This window comes from Musa acuminata, chromosome BXJ2-6 (genome assembly GCF_036884655.1).
Source record: "Musa acuminata AAA Group cultivar baxijiao chromosome BXJ2-6, Cavendish_Baxijiao_AAA, whole genome shotgun sequence".
NCBI lineage: Eukaryota > Viridiplantae > Streptophyta > Magnoliopsida > Zingiberales > Musaceae > Musa > Musa acuminata.
In genome coordinates, this window is record NC_088343.1 from 7,910,650 (window position 1) to 7,929,815 (window position 19,166).

General features: G+C 34.8%; 1 protein-coding gene across 11 annotated transcripts in view; it reads left to right on the forward strand.

The window, feature by feature from the left end:
- Positions 1-18,831, forward strand: part of LOC135582627 (serine/threonine-protein kinase ATM-like) — a 67,924-nt gene extending 49,093 nt beyond the window's left edge. For 9 of the 11 annotated variants that reach the window (XM_065112097.1, XM_065112100.1, XM_065112099.1 and 6 more), the window contains 30 exons: positions 555-842; positions 977-1,092; positions 2,015-2,081; positions 2,168-2,242; positions 2,319-2,438; positions 2,666-2,830; positions 2,912-3,013; positions 4,497-4,648; positions 4,731-4,932; positions 5,004-5,051; positions 5,257-5,340; positions 6,816-6,899; positions 10,267-10,347; positions 10,494-10,583; positions 10,668-10,730; positions 11,367-11,507; positions 11,591-11,647; positions 11,757-11,816; positions 13,810-13,904; positions 13,981-14,089; positions 14,873-14,962; positions 15,480-15,559; positions 15,642-15,720; positions 15,899-15,945; positions 16,169-16,268; positions 16,408-16,539; positions 16,636-16,770; positions 16,917-16,982; positions 17,366-17,509; positions 18,433-18,831. In XM_065112097.1, coding sequence (XP_064968169.1) covers positions 555-842; positions 977-1,092; positions 2,015-2,081; positions 2,168-2,242; positions 2,319-2,438; positions 2,666-2,830; positions 2,912-3,013; positions 4,497-4,648; positions 4,731-4,932; positions 5,004-5,051; positions 5,257-5,340; positions 6,816-6,899; positions 10,267-10,347; positions 10,494-10,583; positions 10,668-10,730; positions 11,367-11,507; positions 11,591-11,647; positions 11,757-11,816; positions 13,810-13,904; positions 13,981-14,089; positions 14,873-14,962; positions 15,480-15,559; positions 15,642-15,720; positions 15,899-15,945; positions 16,169-16,268; positions 16,408-16,539; positions 16,636-16,770; positions 16,917-16,982; positions 17,366-17,509; positions 18,433-18,510 — 3,150 coding nt within the window. In that variant the 3' untranslated portion in view covers positions 18,511-18,831. Of the gene's footprint in view, positions 1-554; positions 843-976; positions 1,093-2,014; positions 2,082-2,167; positions 2,243-2,318; positions 2,439-2,665; positions 2,831-2,911; positions 3,014-4,496; positions 4,649-4,730; positions 4,933-5,003; positions 5,052-5,256; positions 5,341-6,815; positions 6,900-10,266; positions 10,391-10,493; positions 10,584-10,667; positions 10,731-11,366; positions 11,508-11,590; positions 11,648-11,756; positions 11,817-13,809; positions 13,905-13,980; positions 14,090-14,872; positions 14,963-15,479; positions 15,560-15,641; positions 15,721-15,898; positions 15,946-16,168; positions 16,269-16,407; positions 16,540-16,635; positions 16,771-16,916; positions 16,983-17,365; positions 17,510-18,432 lie in introns of those variants that run through there. The other 2 variants (XR_010487601.1, XR_010487602.1) reach the window with 2 other exon arrangements.
- The last annotated feature ends 335 nt before the right edge of the window (positions 18,832-19,166 follow it).

The window sequence follows — 19,166 nt, forward strand, 5'->3', positions numbered from 1 at the left end:
ATCTGGAAGAAGATTCAGAAAGTTATTAAAACGAACTTTTTCTCATTTTATTTGCATTCAACTGCTATTTAAGGTTTTGAGCTCTATCTGTTGGATCTATTAAGATGAAGCGGTGCTATGTTTCTCATTTTATTTAAGACAGATGAGATCATGAATCTAAATTTTAGGATTCATCAGTTTGAATATTAGGAATCAGATTTGCTACAAGGCAGTCATGTGACATTGCATAAGTTCGAGATCCAAGTAAATTTCTTGAAAATGCTCACGTCAGTTCAGTTATCTTTTATCTTGTTCTAGTGTTGAGGCTCCATATTTCTCCTTGTTTCAACCTGTGGGATTGCGTATTTCTCCGGATTACTCCTTGGTTTTGCTTTGGCCAAATAGTTGTTTGTTTCTTATCCAAACAAATACTATAACCTTGTGGCAACGTACTATTCTTTAGTCAAACTGTGAGTTGTAACTTCATTGACAGCTGTCAAGGAAAAAAATGTTTGATAAGTGGCATCTCGTGCTTTCTTCTGTTCCAATGCTGCTCTTACTTTCTTTTGCTGCAGCTGACATCACAGATAATTACATTCGAGCATGAGGGAAACTGGAGTAAAGCTCTGGAGTATTATGACTTGCTTGTAAGATCAGCTTCAATTGGCCCAGGAAAGCATTCTGTAGATGACACACTCAGTTCTTCTCATGCCACTGAAGGAAGGAGTTGTTGGAAATCATACAAAGGTTTGATGAGATCATTGCAGAAAACTGGTTGCACTCATGTATTGGACGTATATTGCCAAGGATTGACTATTTCCAATGGCTGCTTGCAACATGATACTGAATTTGCTGATATGCAGGTTGACAAGACTACAGAATCAGTATCTAATCTTTCTTCCTTTATGTACTGTTTCATCAAATGTCAGCTCATGGCCTTGTATTTTATGATGTTTTATTTTTTTTTTTCTAATGATACTTCTTTTAAGCTCTGCAGTATGAAGCCGCTTGGAGGTCTGGAAATTGGGACTTCTCATTTGTCAGCGGAGATGCAAGTCCTCCATATTCTACACAATTTTCAAGTAGTGGTCAATTCAATGAGAACTTGCATAGGTGCTAACCTTTTAAGTCTTCATATGCTTAACCACACAAGTTATATTTTCTTCAAATGCAACTAAATTTACCTTAATTTTAGGATTATAATATTTTCTTTCCTTCTTGATGTGACTAGGCAGATGATATCTGAAACTGGGCATTCACAAGCAAAATTTATTAAAATTCTTTGCAAATCCAATCACAAGATTAAGATAAAAAAAACACATTTTAAACAGCAATGCATGCAGCATGGATGATACTCAAGTCTTTGTTGGTGTAATTTTTTTTATTATATTGATTTTTTTGCTCAACTGAATCTTAGCTTGCACTTGCATTGTGGCAACTCAAGTTACTTGTGATCTGTTTGTAAAAGAGATTATATGTTGATCATAAAGACAGGTGGCCTAGTGCACAACACTTCCCCATTATATGGTTTGGTGAGGCTCAATATACATGGCCTTACCCCTCAAGAAGGAATGTGTCAGCAACAAATCTTAGTCACTCAAGTTGCAAAAGAACAACCTTATTGTGACGCCAATACTCTTCCTGTAGATTGTTACATTGGACATTATGACTAAAAAGTCATTTATAGGGTCTTAAGGTCATTTTTCATGGTTTTCTGTAATGTCTTTTGTATTTGTTTGTTCCAAGCAAAGTTTTAAATACTGATCGTACAATATATAATAAAACATTACAACCAAGGATTGGTATTGAAATGTGTATAAGTACATTTGTTGATATTTTTATTATTTTATTCAATAAACCTATGCTATATGGGTCGGTATACCAAGATCATACTAGTCCAGTAAGTTATTAGAATTGGTATTGAATTGGTATTTTTAAAACCTCTGTTTTAAATCTAATTGCTTAGCACTTCGATGAATGTCAGCATTTTGTTCTCTTCAATACCTAATACTAGATTCTATTATTCGTTCAATAGTTGCTTAAGAGCCTTGTACGAGGGCAATGCCAGCGAGTTCCATGGAAAACTTATAGATTCAAAGAAGGTACTAAAGCTAAACTTGTCATATTTATCTGCCAGTGTTCTGTGAATTCTTCAAGATGCTAAACAAACTCTTAATTCATGTCTTAGGAGCTTGTGCTGTCTATCGCAAGTGCAAGCAGGGAAAGTACTGAATATATCCATTCAACAATAGTGAAACTTCAGGTCCTAGATTATTACATAATATTTTTTTCTCGCATTGATACAACCATCAAACTTGAACAGTTGTCTCCAATGGCAGATATTGGACCATCTTGGTGTGGCCTGGGATATTCGTTGGATGTCATCCCATCAAGTATCAACATTTTACCCAAAGATCACTGATATAGCATGTGCACCTATTACTCCTGAAAAAGACCAGGTTTTTGTTCTCTGATTCATCGCTATGTCTGCTGCCAGCTTTGCTTGCAACTTTCTTCAAAAATAACTTGAGTTCATGACAATTGATTGACATCAATAAAATATTCAATTATTTACAATTTTGGTTATCAGTCTGAATTTTTTGACTTACTTAAATGTCATAACGTTTAGGTAGATATGGTTCTTTTTCTCTGGCTTAGAAACTGATGGTTGGATTCTCTGATGTAGCTGGGCTGGCTTAATGCTGAATGGAGTGTTATCCTCAGACATACACAGCTACATCTAAATTTGTTCGAACCTTTCATTTCTTTTAGGCGTGTTCTGCTTCACATTTTAGATTGCACAGAATGTGCAATAGAACATTTGCTGGAATCTGCTTCCACTTTTCGTAAGGTTACCATTTCATTTACATCCAATTTCTTGGCCATTTAAACACTGGTCTTGTATTATGTAGCATTCAATTTTTGTTTCCAGGGTTCCAGGTTCTCCCTAGCTGCTGCTTCTTTGCATGAGCTCAAGCAACTCTGTTGTCAGATGAAACAAAAGCCAATATCACAAATTTATTTCCATGGAAGGGTACACAATTTTTTTTTTTTAAAAACTGTAGTTTGTAGCAAGGTTTGAAATATCATACCGTACCAACGTTTTGATATTTGCTCAGTACGGTACGATACTGTATATCGAGCGGTATATCGTTCGGTATATATATATATATATATATATATATATATATATTTCCTTCTCCCGCAAGGGGCGACGTCGCTTTAAAAAAATATATATATATATGTATATGTATATATATATATATGTATATGTATATATATATATGTGTATATATATATATATATATATATATGTATACCGTCCAGTAACGGACGATCCGTGTACCGGTAAACTGGCGGGCCGGTGCATACTGCCTGGTATGAGCGGTATTATTCAAAATTGTATACCTTGTTTTGTAGTGCATCATAATATTTTGAATGCAACAGCCAATTATTTTCACTAAGGACCATTTTGCTGTATTTTTTTAATTGTCTTCTCTCCTGTTATCTTGTTATTTATGCACTGTCAATCTTATCTAATTTATATTCTCATTCAGTTGGTATTCAATATAGTTCGTCTAAGAACTTCATCATTTCTATAGTGAAATACCTATCTGCATTGCATCCTGTCACATTCTCGTTGTGTCATAGGTCTTGTGGACATTTGAATGTTTACTTTGTTCATTATGGTTGTTCATTGTGGTGCTTTACGATCTTTATATGTAATGTTGACCATTGATCTGTTTTCATATACTTCAGATCCTGTGCTAATCTACATATTCAGCACCATGTCTTTTACACTTTTGATCTTGCAGTGACTTATATCCAACTCATGCTTTATATTTTAACTGTTACTTTTTCTCTGTGTCGTCTTTTTCCCCTGAGGTTTCTTTAGTAACCTGAGGTTTCTTTAGGAAGGTGCACATTGCATGATTTCCTCTTTTTTATTTGTCCCATTTGATTGAATCTCAACCTGATTGAACTGAGATTGTCTCTGCTAACATGCCCAATGACTATTTTTCCTACATACCTGCGTTCTTCCCTATTTTTTCCTGAGGTTTTGACCATATTGATGGCAACTGGAACAAGTATTGTGTACTTTTTTTCCTACATTCCTGTATTCTAATGCTAAGTGTGTAAATGAGGTCTGTGTGATTGATTTCCTGATCCATTAGTGCTCCGGTTGATCAACTAGGGTAAACATCCAGTTTTATTAGGGTGGATTTCTGTAGCATATAGCTAAGTCAATGTTTAATAAACTTCCTCATAGGATAACCATTTTATGTTGGTGGCCATGGTCTTCTGGCTGATTATGCCATTGCTAGTGGGGTTCGAAGGTTGATATGATTTATGCCATACTGATTTAATAATGATGGCACAGTACCTGATAATTTGGTCTTTGAGCTGACCTTCATTTGTCTTGTCATATTGATGTTTTAACCCCATTTTATATGTCTACATTTGAATGTTTTCAAAATTATATGTTAAAAGTTACTTTTTTAATACTACTATGGTAGCTTGAGGAAGCAAAACTTTTAAAAGCTCAAGGTCGGCATGATATGGCTATCAATCTCGCAAGATATATTCTACAAAACCACTCAATGGGAGAAGAAATGTCCAATGTGTATCGATTGGTTGGGAAGTGGTTGGCTGAAACTCGGTCTAGCAAGTAATATTCAGTTTTATGTACTTTAAGTAATCATTCTCTACTCTTTAGCCCTAGAGTTATTATGACATTGACTTTCATGCAGTTCTAGAATTATTTTAGAGCAGTACCTGAAACATTCGGTGGAACTAACAGAGTTAAGCAAGGATACAGATGAAAAATATATATCTAAACAATGTCAGACATACTACCATCTAGCACACTATACAGATAGTCTGTTTCAGAGCTATGAAGAAAGACTAGCCTCTAGTGAATGGCAAGCAGCTTTGCGATTGAGGGAACACAAGGTATTTGCCCGAAACAACATTATATTTTTCAGTATCAGATTTGTTTTTGACAAATTAAGCAATTTATGCAGACAAGAGAGTTGGATGCACTTATCAAAAGATTAAAAAGATCCTCAAAAGTAAGTATACTAGTATTAGCTGAGTAATCCATTTAGCATGCCTACTAACTAATGTTGCATTTTTTTTAATATGTTCCTCATACTAAATGTCCTCATTATTCTATTTGATCTTTAAATGAGATGGTTATCTGTAGGATAGGTAAATCTGAAATTGTCCTATTCTTTGTGAATGTTTATTTCATTGTATTCTTGTCTTTTTATATAGGGCGAAAAAACAGATTACTCAGCCAAAATACAAGAGTTGCAAAAACAACTTACTATGGATAGGGAAGAGGCTGAAAAATTGCATGTATGTTACTAATTCTGTTGCTATGTTACTTCATATAAGATTGTTTTTTTATCTTATTAATACCTAAAAAGAGTACAGTGCATTTGGTAGCTTGAATAAATGCTGCAAGGAAAATTTTCTTCACATTGAGGATACTCATCTATGCTTTTTTTTTTGTTTTAATTATTTCTGGTATATTCTTTACTTCACAATCGTAGGTTATTTTTTATTGAATTTTTAAATATATGAAAAATTGGGTTGGTTAACAAGATAGACAACTAAACTAGATGACCTTAAATACATAATGATTTGTGAGATGAAGAATATGTGTTATGCTATGGAACTAGAAGTATACACCAATATCTAAAAATTGAAGCATTCTGGAGAATTTCAGCTTGAGTTATATTGTAGAAGTGGAGGCTGCAGTAGTGCTTTTGAACTTTCACTTAGGTTCACAACTTGGGTTACTTTTGGGGATTTTGACCATGCTACTTCTTGTCTTTGACTTGGATAACTTGCGAAATATGAGATAATGCACTAAAAATTACTTTGCCTACGCAAAGTAATTTAATATGGTCAAATGTCAATAATTTTGAATACATTGTTTAGACTTTAGACAGATCATTGTTGAGTCATGGAAACAATCACTCCGGTAATGCTGCATCCATTGACCCTCCATAGACACCTGCATTGGTAGGAGCCTTGGACACTGGGTACGATCTTACTGTTTGGGTTTTCAGAAATGTTTTCTGTCAGAATTGAGTATACAAAAGCACTCCTAATTTGACTTGGATATTGTATCATATGTTGATTGAGATACCAAAATGATAGATGCCCAAATTATGAATTAATAAATGTTACTTTCCCAATCCAAGTCAATATTCACATCTTGCTTTGTGTTAAAATTATGATTTTCCAAGCACTAACAAGTATGTAAAGTTGAAAATGTAGAAGTATACTGCATCAGAAAAAACAAAAGGCATTTACAAACAAATGTATTACCAGCCATGATATGCCTCTTTGATGGTCGAATATCTAACTGCTGGCATTCCACATGCCATTAGCATTCATGGTTCTGGTTCTTGTCTAACTCAGGTGTGTCAATTGCAACAAATTGTAAAATGAAATAAATTAAGAATTTCCTTTTTTTGGCATTGGGTGAGGAAGTATAAACTTTTGGCATTGCCAATATGGTTATAAACTTTGATGCATCTTGTCAAACTTCTGAACGGTTTGCTTATTGAAATCCTTGTTCTTGGTTGACAATGCATGGTTGTGTTATGGTAATTCTAACATGTAGGACAGTTAATTTTGTTGACAATGCATGGTTGAGAGTAAGCTATCATTCTTGGTCAACTATTTATTAAAATTTGCATCTCTTCACTTTTAGAGAAGATCAGATCATGTCTTTTTGTGGCCTCAATTTCATGCATATTGGTAATAATAGACCCATTAGTGTAAATGTGATTTAATTATCTTGTTCTCCATCTTGCTAGGATGACAGAGACAACTTCCTCGGCCTCGCTTTGAAAGGATATCAGCGTTGTCTTCTCATAGGTGGAAAATATGACCTGAAAGTGGTATGCACTTATAATTGACAATAGGTGGCTTTTGCAGTAGTAGCTTCGGATCTAAAGCTTTTGTAGTTATCAGAGACAATGGATTGGACAAACTTATCTTTGCAGGGATTTTTAATTCGAAAATAGGTTTTTGGCTGAAAAGGAAGGTGCTTAAGGAGTTTTTGACTGATGAATGATAGCTGAAGGAGATTTTACAGATGACTGATTGGTTCTGCAAAGAAATTTGTTGAAAGGGTGCTTGTTTTAGTATGAAAAAAATTTCTAGAAAATGAACCATCTGGTGGTGTCTTTTAAGAATATGGGTTGTCTTTGATTTGGCTTTGGCGAACTCTTTTGTTTCTCATTCCATATAGCGCGACAAACTAAGGAAATGGGATCAACCCAAAATAGATGCCACTTTCTTTTGATTTTCTTCCTTTTCTGACTTCTCAAATCTCAAATACTAAAACTAGATTTAGATGACTGAAGACTATCATGTAGACCTATTTCGTGAATAAGTGCTGTTAACTAAAATCTGACCTCAGTTGTTTTTGTTTCTCTGGATTAATCACTATACACAAAGATTCATGCTTTACTGACTTTTCATTCTCTTACACAGGAATTTGGCCTAAGTCAAATTAAGGACCTCATAGAAGCTCCAGATAATCAACTTTTAAGTGAGGTTGACTTCACAGGGCAAGGAGACAACTTTGAGAATTCACTAAGGTTCAAGTAGCCAACAAATTCATTAACACCAAAGAGAAAGTACATTGAATGTAGCTTGTTGACCACCATAGCTATTTTGATAGTTACTTTAACCAAATGGCTTGGAAAATTTGTGCACATTTGGTGCAAAGCTCAGCCATGGATTAGTTAATAATCCGATCAAGATCTCATGCTGATTTCTGAAGCTTCTTTCAAAGTAAAAAATTCCTTTTCAAAAGGGCGAAAAGCTTGCAATCTTGAATTGATGTCACAAATCATGAATTTTTTTATATGTTATCTCATACTAGATACACTGCTTATGTTATATTTTTCATATAACCAATTAAAATGTGAGCCTGTTAAGACATGTTTCATGATGATAATGAAAGTACAGAAAAAAAAGGAAGAAAAAAAAAGATGGAATAGAAACGGGGTTCAACATGTCATAGTGTGATTAACCCATGTGGTTAGAGGAGTTTTGATTTACTATGACAGTGGGTCATGAGGTGGCTTATCTGCCCCATCTTCCTTCTATAGACAATCATAAGGGCCTTGTTCCAATGTGGGACATGAAGTGCTTCTTGCATTGATTCCAGGTTTACACCTATGATATTCTCTGCCTCGATACTAATTGTTCTTGCATTGATTCCAGGTTTACACCTATGATATTCTCTGCCTCGATACTAATTGTTGCAATCCAAATCACTAGGTTAGTATCTTCATAATGGGATGTAGATGGGCCTTCAACTACATGACTGAAAATTCTCAAGCCCAGGTTACTAGTATTGAATCCATCAACGAAAAGGTCCTCAAAACACACAGAATTTTGACAACTCAAGTAGTTAATGAGCTTAGGAATAACTAAGATTCAGCACAGTTAAAAAGATATATAATCCCAATGAGACTATTCAACTTGGCCAGCAATGCGAGAAATAAGCAGTAAGATGACCAAATCAAGATTACTGGGAGCAGATATATCTAGGTTAAGGCAGGAGGTTTGAATCTAAGAATTACTTAGCAACAGAATATAAGTATAGTCCCAAACACTTAAGGTAGTCAGGTTGGATTTTCCAGGGACTTTATGTAGGAATCACTGTCGCTTCTTCTCAATATATGAATATCCAAAGTAAGTGGCAGCAATTAAATGACACTGATAAGCAAGAAAGGAGGTTGAGAAAAAGCAATTAAGAAAAGGTTTAGAGGTAGGAGGAATTTGACAGCTTTTCCCTTCTGGGGCTTATTGATCATCCAGTTGCGAGTCTCATTAATGGTCATTTGTGATACATAAAGATGAGATGCATTTGATGTGGTGCAGAATGTGACTTAGATCTCTGAGTGCCAGACAATTAATGCTATAACTCTGCTTACAGTTGATGCTTGGATGCCCATGACATATTTTGTGGTTCTTAGCCTTGCACTTGTAATTATTATGGTTTTGTTTATCATGTCATGTATCCTTAATTTTAAGGCCCATGTAAATCTTAGGAGGCTTGAGGTAGTAACTCTGAGGTAAAAGTGGAGATTTGTGTGTGTGATGCACGTGCTTTACCAGATAATTTTTTGTGGTTTTACTTGATTTATATGATTTAGACCTATTTGGAAAACATTATAAAGACTATGTGGGAGTCCCCGGTATTTGGGTGAAAAATATTTATCTATTGCTTATTTCTTGATTAATAATTATGTGACTCTGGTTTATGGGAATAAAAGTAAATTGATCGTGTATGATGTTGCAGCAGTAGTACTAGTTTGAGCAACGGATTGCTGTTCTTGACTCCTAAACTAAATGTGGACAAAACAATTTGCATATAACAGATCAAGGTCTGCAATACCGAATGATACTGTCCGTATTGGGCGGTACGTATCAGTCCGTCAGCAGACCGGTACATGGACCGCTCGCTACCGAGCCGTACTGTCGATTGAGGCGTTATCGTCGACGATTGAGGCATTATCGTCGTTGATTGAGGCGTTATCGTCGACGGTGACCGAGGGAGAAGAAATAAGAGAGAGAAGGGGAAGAAAGAAATAGGAAAAGAAGGGGAGAACCTGGAGATCGCCGCTCTCCTCCTTGTCTGTCGGCGACTTCTCATCTACGCGCCTGAGAAGTGGTAGCGGAGAGAGGCGAAGATTTTATTTTTTTTCTGTGACGTCACAATTTTTTTTTTTTTATCTGCGATGTCACCTAAGAAGGGAGGCAACGTCGCAATTTTTTTTTATCTATATATAATTTATAAACCCAGAGGTTTATATATATATATATATATATATATATATATATATATATATATATATATATATATATATATATATATATATATATATATATATATATACACCGAGCAGTATACCGAAATATACTGCTTGGTATACAGTATCGTACCATACCGAATAAGTCTCGAAATTTCGGTACGGTACGAAATTTTAATTCTTGCAACAGATTGCTTCTCTCTAGAAAAGAGACATATTAGGAGCTGGCTATTGTAGTTATTTCCTTTTTCCTGCCTTACCTGGATGGAAATCATCATATCATGTTTGCTCCATCAACTTGGATTATTTGCCTCAAAATAAATGGCTGGAAATGATTACTTTTATAGATTAATATTCTGATGTACTTTGATGGTTTAGTTTTAGTTTGCAGTATGATTAAGTAATTGCTCAATTTTATAAGAACTATATGTTCCAGGTGTTTCGGCTAGTTTCGTTGTGGTTCAACTTCTATTCCAGACAGAATGTTGTGGAAGAGATGATTAGCACACTGAAGGAGGCAAGGCCTGAGGCTTTTCCTTTCTGCCGTGTTCCTTCCTATTGTAATTCTGGAGCTTTCTTCAGTGCATGACTTGATATTAGCTCCTTCATCCATAATTTACCACTGGGTTGTTTGTTAAAATTAATTGATGTGTTGGTTTACAGGTTCAATCATACAAATTTATACCATTGGTTTATCAGATTGCTTCAAGACTTGGTAGCTCTAAAGATGGGCAAGGATCAACCAATTTTCAGGTTATATAGGATTTTCTTCTTTAGGGGTATCTTTTAGAGCAAATCTTAGGTTTTGTTAAATTAAAGAAGCCAGTCAATATGCAGATCGCTTTGGTTTCTCTCATTAGGAAAATGGCCATTGATCATCCGTATCATACTATTTTTCAGGTGATTAATCAAGTTTATTTTCAGTGGCAAATTTATTATTACTTGTTTGGTTATGTTTCACAAGTCTTTTTATCCTCATTTGCATTTCTTTTTTTTTTTTTTGCATGAGTGAATGGGGATTTAGAATGCATGCAGGTTTTCACGAATTCAACTTCGTTTTATTCATACGTTTTGGCCTATCTCTGTACATCATCAACAATCAGTATCTTTTCCAAAGTGTTGCACATTGATCATATTGGCTGATATGTTTGTATTGTAAGTCTAACTTCTTGAAAAATTTGTTTGAGTTGGCTACTAAAGTTAAACATTTCTTTGATGTTTTGATGTGTTGGCAAAAAAAAACAAAACCTTCAACCATGTCCTATGTGAGTGTATTATCAGTATATTTATTTTGTTCCATTAGCATAGTAATTCAACATTAACAAAATATATGCTAGTTTTTCTTAATATTCAATGTAGTTCGTATGACAGTTTTTTGAAGATGGATCTGGACTAACAATTTTATTATTTCTGTACGTATTTAGAGTGTTGTTTTCACGCTATAATTTGATCTTTTGCAGTCATGGTAAATAAATGTTAATGATTAACTGGTTCTTTAGTCTCATTTAGCAAGTGCTGCTATTTTTGTTCCATCAGCTTCTTGCTCTAGCAAACGGTGATCGTGTGAAAGACAAGCAAAGGAGTAGAAACTCATTTATTGTTGATATGGATAAAAAACTTGCAGCTGAAAATCTCCTGAGTGAGTTATCTACTTATCATGGTGCTTTGATAGGACAGGTACTTTTTCTATTTGAATATTGTCCTATCAGCTTAAAATTTATATGTTTGGGCTTGACATAATTTTTTCTTTTGTTTGATAGATGAAACAATTAGTTGAGATTTATATTAAGCTTGCTGAATTGGAGACAAGAAAAGAGGTCTAGTGGTCTTACTCAAATTTTAAATATATGTTTATGTTGTAGTTCTTGATTGCCAAGTCATTGAGAAAATATATTGAGGTTTTCTTCTAATAAATCTTATGTGCAGGAAACAAATAAGCGAGTGCCATTACCAAGAGAAATCCGTAGTCTTCAGCAGCTTGAACTTGTAAGGATGACACTGGAACTGTCTCCTGGGCATTGATCTTACTAGATACTGTCAGCATGTGCAACTACAAACCATAATTATACATATGCTCAACTTTTGCAGAAATTAAAATGTCTTCTTGGCTTACTTTATGAAATATGATCAACAATTTTTCAACTTGGTAGATGTCTATTTTTTACTTTCAAAAATGTTATACCATTCTTCCCCCTTTTTGCTAAGAACTAAGCCCACTTGCTTAATCACTTGGATAGAACTGACCTTAAACTATATGGTCAAGAATGTTTGGCCCAGGGTATTAATGATAAGCCCATCAGATTTTATATGCCAATGCATCCCACCGTCTTGCTTATAATATGGTGTTTCACAGGCTTAACTTGTTAGAACCAAACATATAACACACATTGCACAGAATGGTTCCCTTCATTTGCTGCATGTGAAATGCACGCTCCAGTGGTATCTCTGTCATGATTTGATTGCTTTTTGCATTGCCGATAATAGCACTTTCCTGCATGATAGAGTCATCCTGTGTCAAGATTTTTTTAAATTGTATCTTTTTCTGGACTTTGCTTACAACGTTATATCTGTCTCTCTCCCCTCCATGCATTTCTCTACCAATTTGGGATGATACTAAAGTGATGAGACCCTCAGATATAAATGGACTTTTCTTATATTGTGTTAAGGAAGAATTTTTTTCTATCTTCTGCCATCACCTCCTTACAGAGATTTAGTGTGTACGCAAAAAACAATGGGAGCAACGATGTCCTTAGTGTCTGTCGTACATGGAATGTTGTATACAGAGAAATAAGGCTTATAAAGATAGTAAGTAGTTTTACTAGAACTAGATGGTGGAAGTTAAAGATAATAATGCAAGGCATTTTAAAATTAAGCTGGACAAAGAGGAGGTTTTAAATTTGGATGGGAAAAATATCGATACCATGTAATCTTTGATGGCTACTAAGATTAGGGTGGTGACTAGGAGGTTCTTCAAGAGAAAACTGGTAATGCTGTGAGGAAGTTCAAAAAGCAATCACTATAAGAAGTTCATGCTTAAAAGATTGATAAAGTGTAAAACTGAGTTTTTTTTGGGGAAATTGTAGCAAAAGAGGCAAAAACGAATCTTTAGTGTCGCAAAATATAATGTTTGTGATAAGTTCCACAGTAACTTGGGTATTGAGGAAGGCAGAAAGGGCATCTTTTGGATTGCTCAAGTTGAAAAAGAGAAGAACATAGATTTAGGTAACCTTTTGTGGATAAATTATTTTTATAAATTATTTAACAAATATTTTGTGGATAACATAGCTTTAGAAATAAACAATAATAGTAAGCTTACAAATCATAGATTTGTTCGTAAAACTAGAGCAAATAAGGTAAAAATATTTAGTGGATGATAGTCTAACAAGACTGCAAGATAACTTAGCTTTAATAATAAACAATAATGGTAAACTTAGAAATCATAGATTTCTTTGTAGAACTAGAGCGAATAAGGTAAACTATTCTTTGAAGTGGATGACAATGTAACAAGACTGCATGTTCTGATTGTATACCCATGGTTTCAAATACTCTATGAGCAAGGATCATTATCGGACCGATGCAATATGGGTCAGTACATCGTCCAGTGCATCAGTATCATACCAGCTCAGTCGATTATCAAAACCGATATGGGACCAAAACTTAAAACTTTTGGTATACCTATTGAGGTTTAGAAGAGTCTGAGAGATGAACAGATAGTTTGGAGGACTAGCTTATTTTACTAGATTGTATGAATTAAAAAGATATTTGGTGTATGGATAAAGAACTATTTAGTAGTTATTTGTACGCAGAAGATCGTTTCAATATATTTGAGCTCGTAAATGATGGCGTATAGCTTTGTTTTTTTCATACTTCTATAGATCCAATTAAAGAGCAACTCACTTTTGCTAGTATGGCCTTGTTTCATTTTAGATTCAATTAAAGTGTACTCATTTTTGTCACTGTGTGGTCTTCATTTGTTCAGGTACCAGTTGTCACGGCCACTGTTCCTGTTGATCCTAGTTGCCAATATCGGGAAGGTTCTTTTCCGCATTTTCGGAGTCTAGCTGATTCTATCATGTATGTTTCATACGTTGTTTCTACTTCTGTGGCAACCTTTCAGAGGGTTAAGTAGTTGTTTTATAAATATTTTCAGGGTAATGAATGGCATAAATGCTCCCAAAGTGGTTGAGTGCCTTGGCTCAGATGGTCAGATATATCGCCAACTTGCAAAATCTGGAAATGATGACCTGCGACAAGATGCTGTATAATTGCACAAACTTTTTCTCTCAAATTTATAGCAAAATATTTATTTGAATATAGTTGTTTGCAACCCATGTTACCTCCATTATCCTTGGTCTCCCAACATCTACAAGACCACAGTCCCATTAAAAATACCATTTTGGTTATGTTTGGTCCTTAAGAGTAAGATTTATGTCGAGCACTTAAATGCCGAAATTTGGATCACTCCTCTGTAGCTTCTGTTCTTCATTGAGATGGTACCTCATTGTTTTTTTTCGCTTCAGGATTACAAGGACTCCAGTCTGTTCATCTCCGTTTGTCTATTTTCCCCAACTTTTGCATCAGATCTCCTAACCAACCCCATGTCCCTGATTTCTAATGTTTGTTTTATATTATTTATGAAATAGAGATTCCCTCTGTACCTTTTTGCCTAAAAGAATAAGATAACAGAGAAGCCACTGGATTTCTTGGACTCCTCACCTTTAAACTTGTAGTCCTCTTCAATTTGATTTACAAATCAATCTAGATGAGAAATATGATTCTTCAACTATTCACTATAAATTTGATGGATTTTGTGTACTCATGATTCTGTGGCTGACCCATTGACTTTCAATGTTAAATATCCCTGTTTGTATGAGATTGTCATGCTTTTATTGACCAAACACAAAGATTCAATGCTGTCACCATATTTTCTCTGAATAAATCTCTTAAAAAACAATTTTGTTGATGGACCTTTGGAGTTCATGAAACACTGGATTTTCAAAGAAGCCTAAAAACTGTTGATGGTTTGTACCAATCTTTTTCAGGTTATGGAACAATTTTTTGGTTTGGTAAACAACTTCCTGCAGAATCATAGAGATACATGGAAAAGAAGGCTAAGAATACGTACATACAAGGTATCATGATCCATCTTCATATTCTTGCATCCTAGTCAATTTTGTGTAACATTGTCAGGTTTTGTTCTGCAAGCAGTCTTACAGATCAAGTAATCATAAGTATTTCCTAGCAATCTGCTTTCCTATGTTCAGCAAACTATTAGCTAAGGTCCCCTATTTTAGCATCATAAGTATTGTGTGCTATTCACTCTTATGGTCCTTTTATGGAACACATTAACCAAATTTTCTTTTCCTTTTCTATTTTTAGTTAAATTATATTTTATGTCTCTAGTCATGGTGGTGTTTCTTTTTTTCCAATGTGAATGCATCACTTTTTTGTTCTTTCAATCTTTTGCTCTTTAGTTCTTTTCTTGTGTGGTTTGTTGTTCAAAAATGCTTTCCTTACAGGTTTGATAATTGTGCATGATTCTTCCTCCCTTTCTCCCTCTTGGCTGTTTGAGTCTTTTGTTACTCAAAATGTTCTCAGATTTTTGATGTGCACATTGATTTATCATACATGGACTATCTACATTTGCAGGTCGTTCCATTTACACCAAGTGCTGGTGTACTTGAATGGGTTGATCGTACTATTCCGCTTGGTGAATACCTTTTAGGAAGGTTTGCTATCTTGCTCATGTTGCTTTATTGTGAATAACTATGATGTTTCATATGCTTCAATATTTCACATGTGCCTATCTAGTGCAAGAAACGGAGGAGCACATGGTCGATATGGAGTAGGTGATTGGTCATTTCTTCGATGTAGGGAGTACATGACCAACGTAAGTTCACATCTGCTGGCATATTTGGTTGCATACCTAGCAAATTTTGATGCATGTAGAACATTGTACTTACTGATTTTGTAGTGGTATAATTCCAAAAGTGGATATGTGCTCTTTTTTCTCAATATAGTGTTTTTTTTTCTTTGCTTTATTGTCTTAAGATTGATTCTCTTAACAGGAGAAGGACAAGAGGAAGGCCTTTTTGAAAATCTGTGACAATTTCAGGTTTGATAAATATTTGTTTACTTGGTTATTTATAACTGAAACTAATTTCAGTGGTTGTGCATGGCTTAGAATGCAAATAAAAAACCAGCATTGGCACCTAGCACTTGCCAAAACCCTTGCCTTCTTTAATTGTGGACCTGTGCTAGCGCCATGATGGTGACTTGCATTGCTCCCATCCACAACAATTTATACTAAACAGTACTCTTGCTTTCCATTTGAGCAGGCCTGTTATGCACTATTTCTTTTTGGAGAAATTCTTGCAACCTGCAGATTGGTTTCAGAGCAGACTGTCTTATACAAGAAGTGTTGCAGCTAGTTCAATGGTCTGTATAAATGGGTAGATGATACATTAATAATATATCATAACATGCCTTTACCTGTTTCCAAGTGATGTTTAGAAACTGATTATTTAATAATATATCTGCAACTGTCATATAGCTCCGCAAACAAATTTCCTTTCAGGTAGGTTACATTGTAGGACTTGGAGATCGGCATTCAATGAATATTCTTATCGATCAAGAAACAGCTGAGGTGGTACACATTGATCTTGGTGTTGCCTTTGAGCAGGGACTTATGCTTAAAACACCGGAGAGGGTTTGTCTACCTTTTCAATTTTAGTTGTTAAAGAAGGTGCTTTATGTAATTACAAATTTCTTTTTGCATTTGTTTCAAAGCATGACTTTTATGCAGGTTCCTTTTAGACTGACCAGAGACATCATAGATGGCATGGGTGTTACCGGTGTTGAGGGTGTTTTCAGAAGATGTTGCGAAGAAACTCTCTCCGTCATGAGAACAAACAAGGAAGCACTGCTGACTATAATTGAAGTATTAAACCACATCTCCCTCGTCTGTTGGTTTTGTTGTCATGCCTTCGTGCATGATACTATTGATGATCATGCTTCCATCATGCTGTCACTGTAATTAGATTTTGTCCTCTTCTTTCTTTTTATAACTTACTGTGGCTATTGCAGGTTTTCATCCATGATCCTCTGTATAAATGGGCTCTCTCTCCCTTGAAAGCTTTGCAGCGGCAGAAGGTATGCTGGCCATGTTGTTTTCTTCAATTCTATTATCAAAACTGATTTTTATTATAATTTTTTATATTATTTTGAATGTAGATATTTTTGTGTTTTTGTTGCTGACTAGCATAAACATTGATTCATATGAGAGATTCCATGTTATTGCTTCTCTCAACATTTTATATCGGACATGAACTTTCATCTATGTTTGTTGCCTTGCAATAAATCAAGTTCTAATGAACATTTTGACTGCCTTCAAGCTGGTAAAACTTAAGTTGATAGCAAAAGATTATAGGAAAAACCTACATTATATTTTTGTTAATATGGTTCTTATGACTTACACTAATTTCTCTATCACAATGATTGCAACATGCACAACCTTTGATCTTTATTTCTTTCAGGAAACTGATGATGGTATAGATGCATGTTTGGAGAGTTCACAAGATGCTTGTGAAGGAAACAAAGATGCAGCTCGTGCTACACTCAGAGTTAAAGAAAAATTAGATGGCTATGAAGCAGGTGAAATCAGAAGTGTGCAGGGGCAGGTAATTTTATTTATGTGAATATGCTTTGGTTAGCTTTAATCATAGATACCCTTTTGAATTTGCATGTTGAATTTGCATGTTTGAAAATAAAAAATTCATGAACTTTATTATCTTTAAGCTTAGTTGGAATTGGATTTTATTTTTTTTTTGTCGTGTTTCACCATCAAGCAGACGGCCTGTTTGAATTCAAAATGCTTTTACATAATTTGTTCAATGCCAGCAGTAAAATGCAGTCTACAGCATACTACTTGTTCAAGTTCGAAGTATTTTGATAACTGTTCAAGACAATTAATAGTGGACTAATTAGTGCAACTTCTATTTTTGGAATAAATTTCACAAGAGGAGAAACTTTTTAGACTATCACCATACACATTTATGATTGGTGAAATACTGAGATGATCTGTGATGGTAATGTTACCTAATTGGTAAGCACAAAAGGAGAACATTTCATTTTCTTCTTTGGAACATTAATCCTCCATTGGTAAGCACAAATTGGACCTAAGTATCTGCTTTCTTTTGCAGTTTTAAAAAGCTCTTCAGCATTACAGTAGAATCCCTGAAAATCCAGGATATCCTTCCTCATAAAATTTCCCATATAGATAACAAAACTATCCCAAAACCTGTCACCAGGCATAAGGGATGATGTCCACCCTTAGGTGTCTTCGAGAAATGTTGGTACCCTTGGAAACCTGAAAAATCAATGAACTTGTATGCTAAGGAGACAAAGAAAACTGTCATTGTAGAACTTCCAAACTGCTATCAGAACTGGTGTCTTTTGAGGATTTAAGCCTAAACGTGTGGTTAAACAGTCCATTATGTTCATGCTATTTAGTTAATACTATTGCTCAAGTAGGACGCTTACACATATAATAGACAAATCTGTCTCTGTAACCATGTGTCTGTTGTTTATTGCGGCTTTTCAGGTCCAGCAACTCATACAGGATGCAATAGACATGGACCGATTGTGTCACATGTTTCCAGGTTGGGCAGCTTGGTTGTGAGAAAAGCACACAATTCCTATGCATTTCCACCTTCGAGGAGCATTGTAAAACAGTCTTGCCATTTGGATGTCCATTATCCTTGAAGCATATTTTGGTGCCAATCTTTCTTGATCATCAAAGTGAAGAATTTAATATATGTCCATTATCCTCTTGCTCACCTTCTCTCTATTACAAGAGTTGGATGGATGATGGATCTGAACTGGTGTATCATAGCAGTTGCTTTCTATGTTCAATTGAAATGGGAAAAGATTATGACAAACAGCTCATGTTGGAGTCTTTTTAATAATCCGGGAAATTATAAAGGTCCTTATCTCCCCATTTTTTACAGTACAATTCCAAATTCTGATCTATGTTTTGCTTTCTATGTCTGTTCTTATATTGAGCATTAAAGCTTTCTATGAAAAAAATTGTTTAAATAAATTTCTAGTTGTCAGACTCTTAAACTATCTAGAGAACTGTCCTATCTTAGTCTGCTACAATGCTGCAGTTGTATATTTATACATGATTATATTCATATTTATCCAATAATAATCCTTTTTATTATGAGTACGTAACAAGAGGGGGGAAAAAATAGATCAGATATGTCCGTACATTAAGAAATTGTGTCCTGTCTGATGAAGGGAGTTTACAGAGGAAGTGTATACCTTTTAATGCAT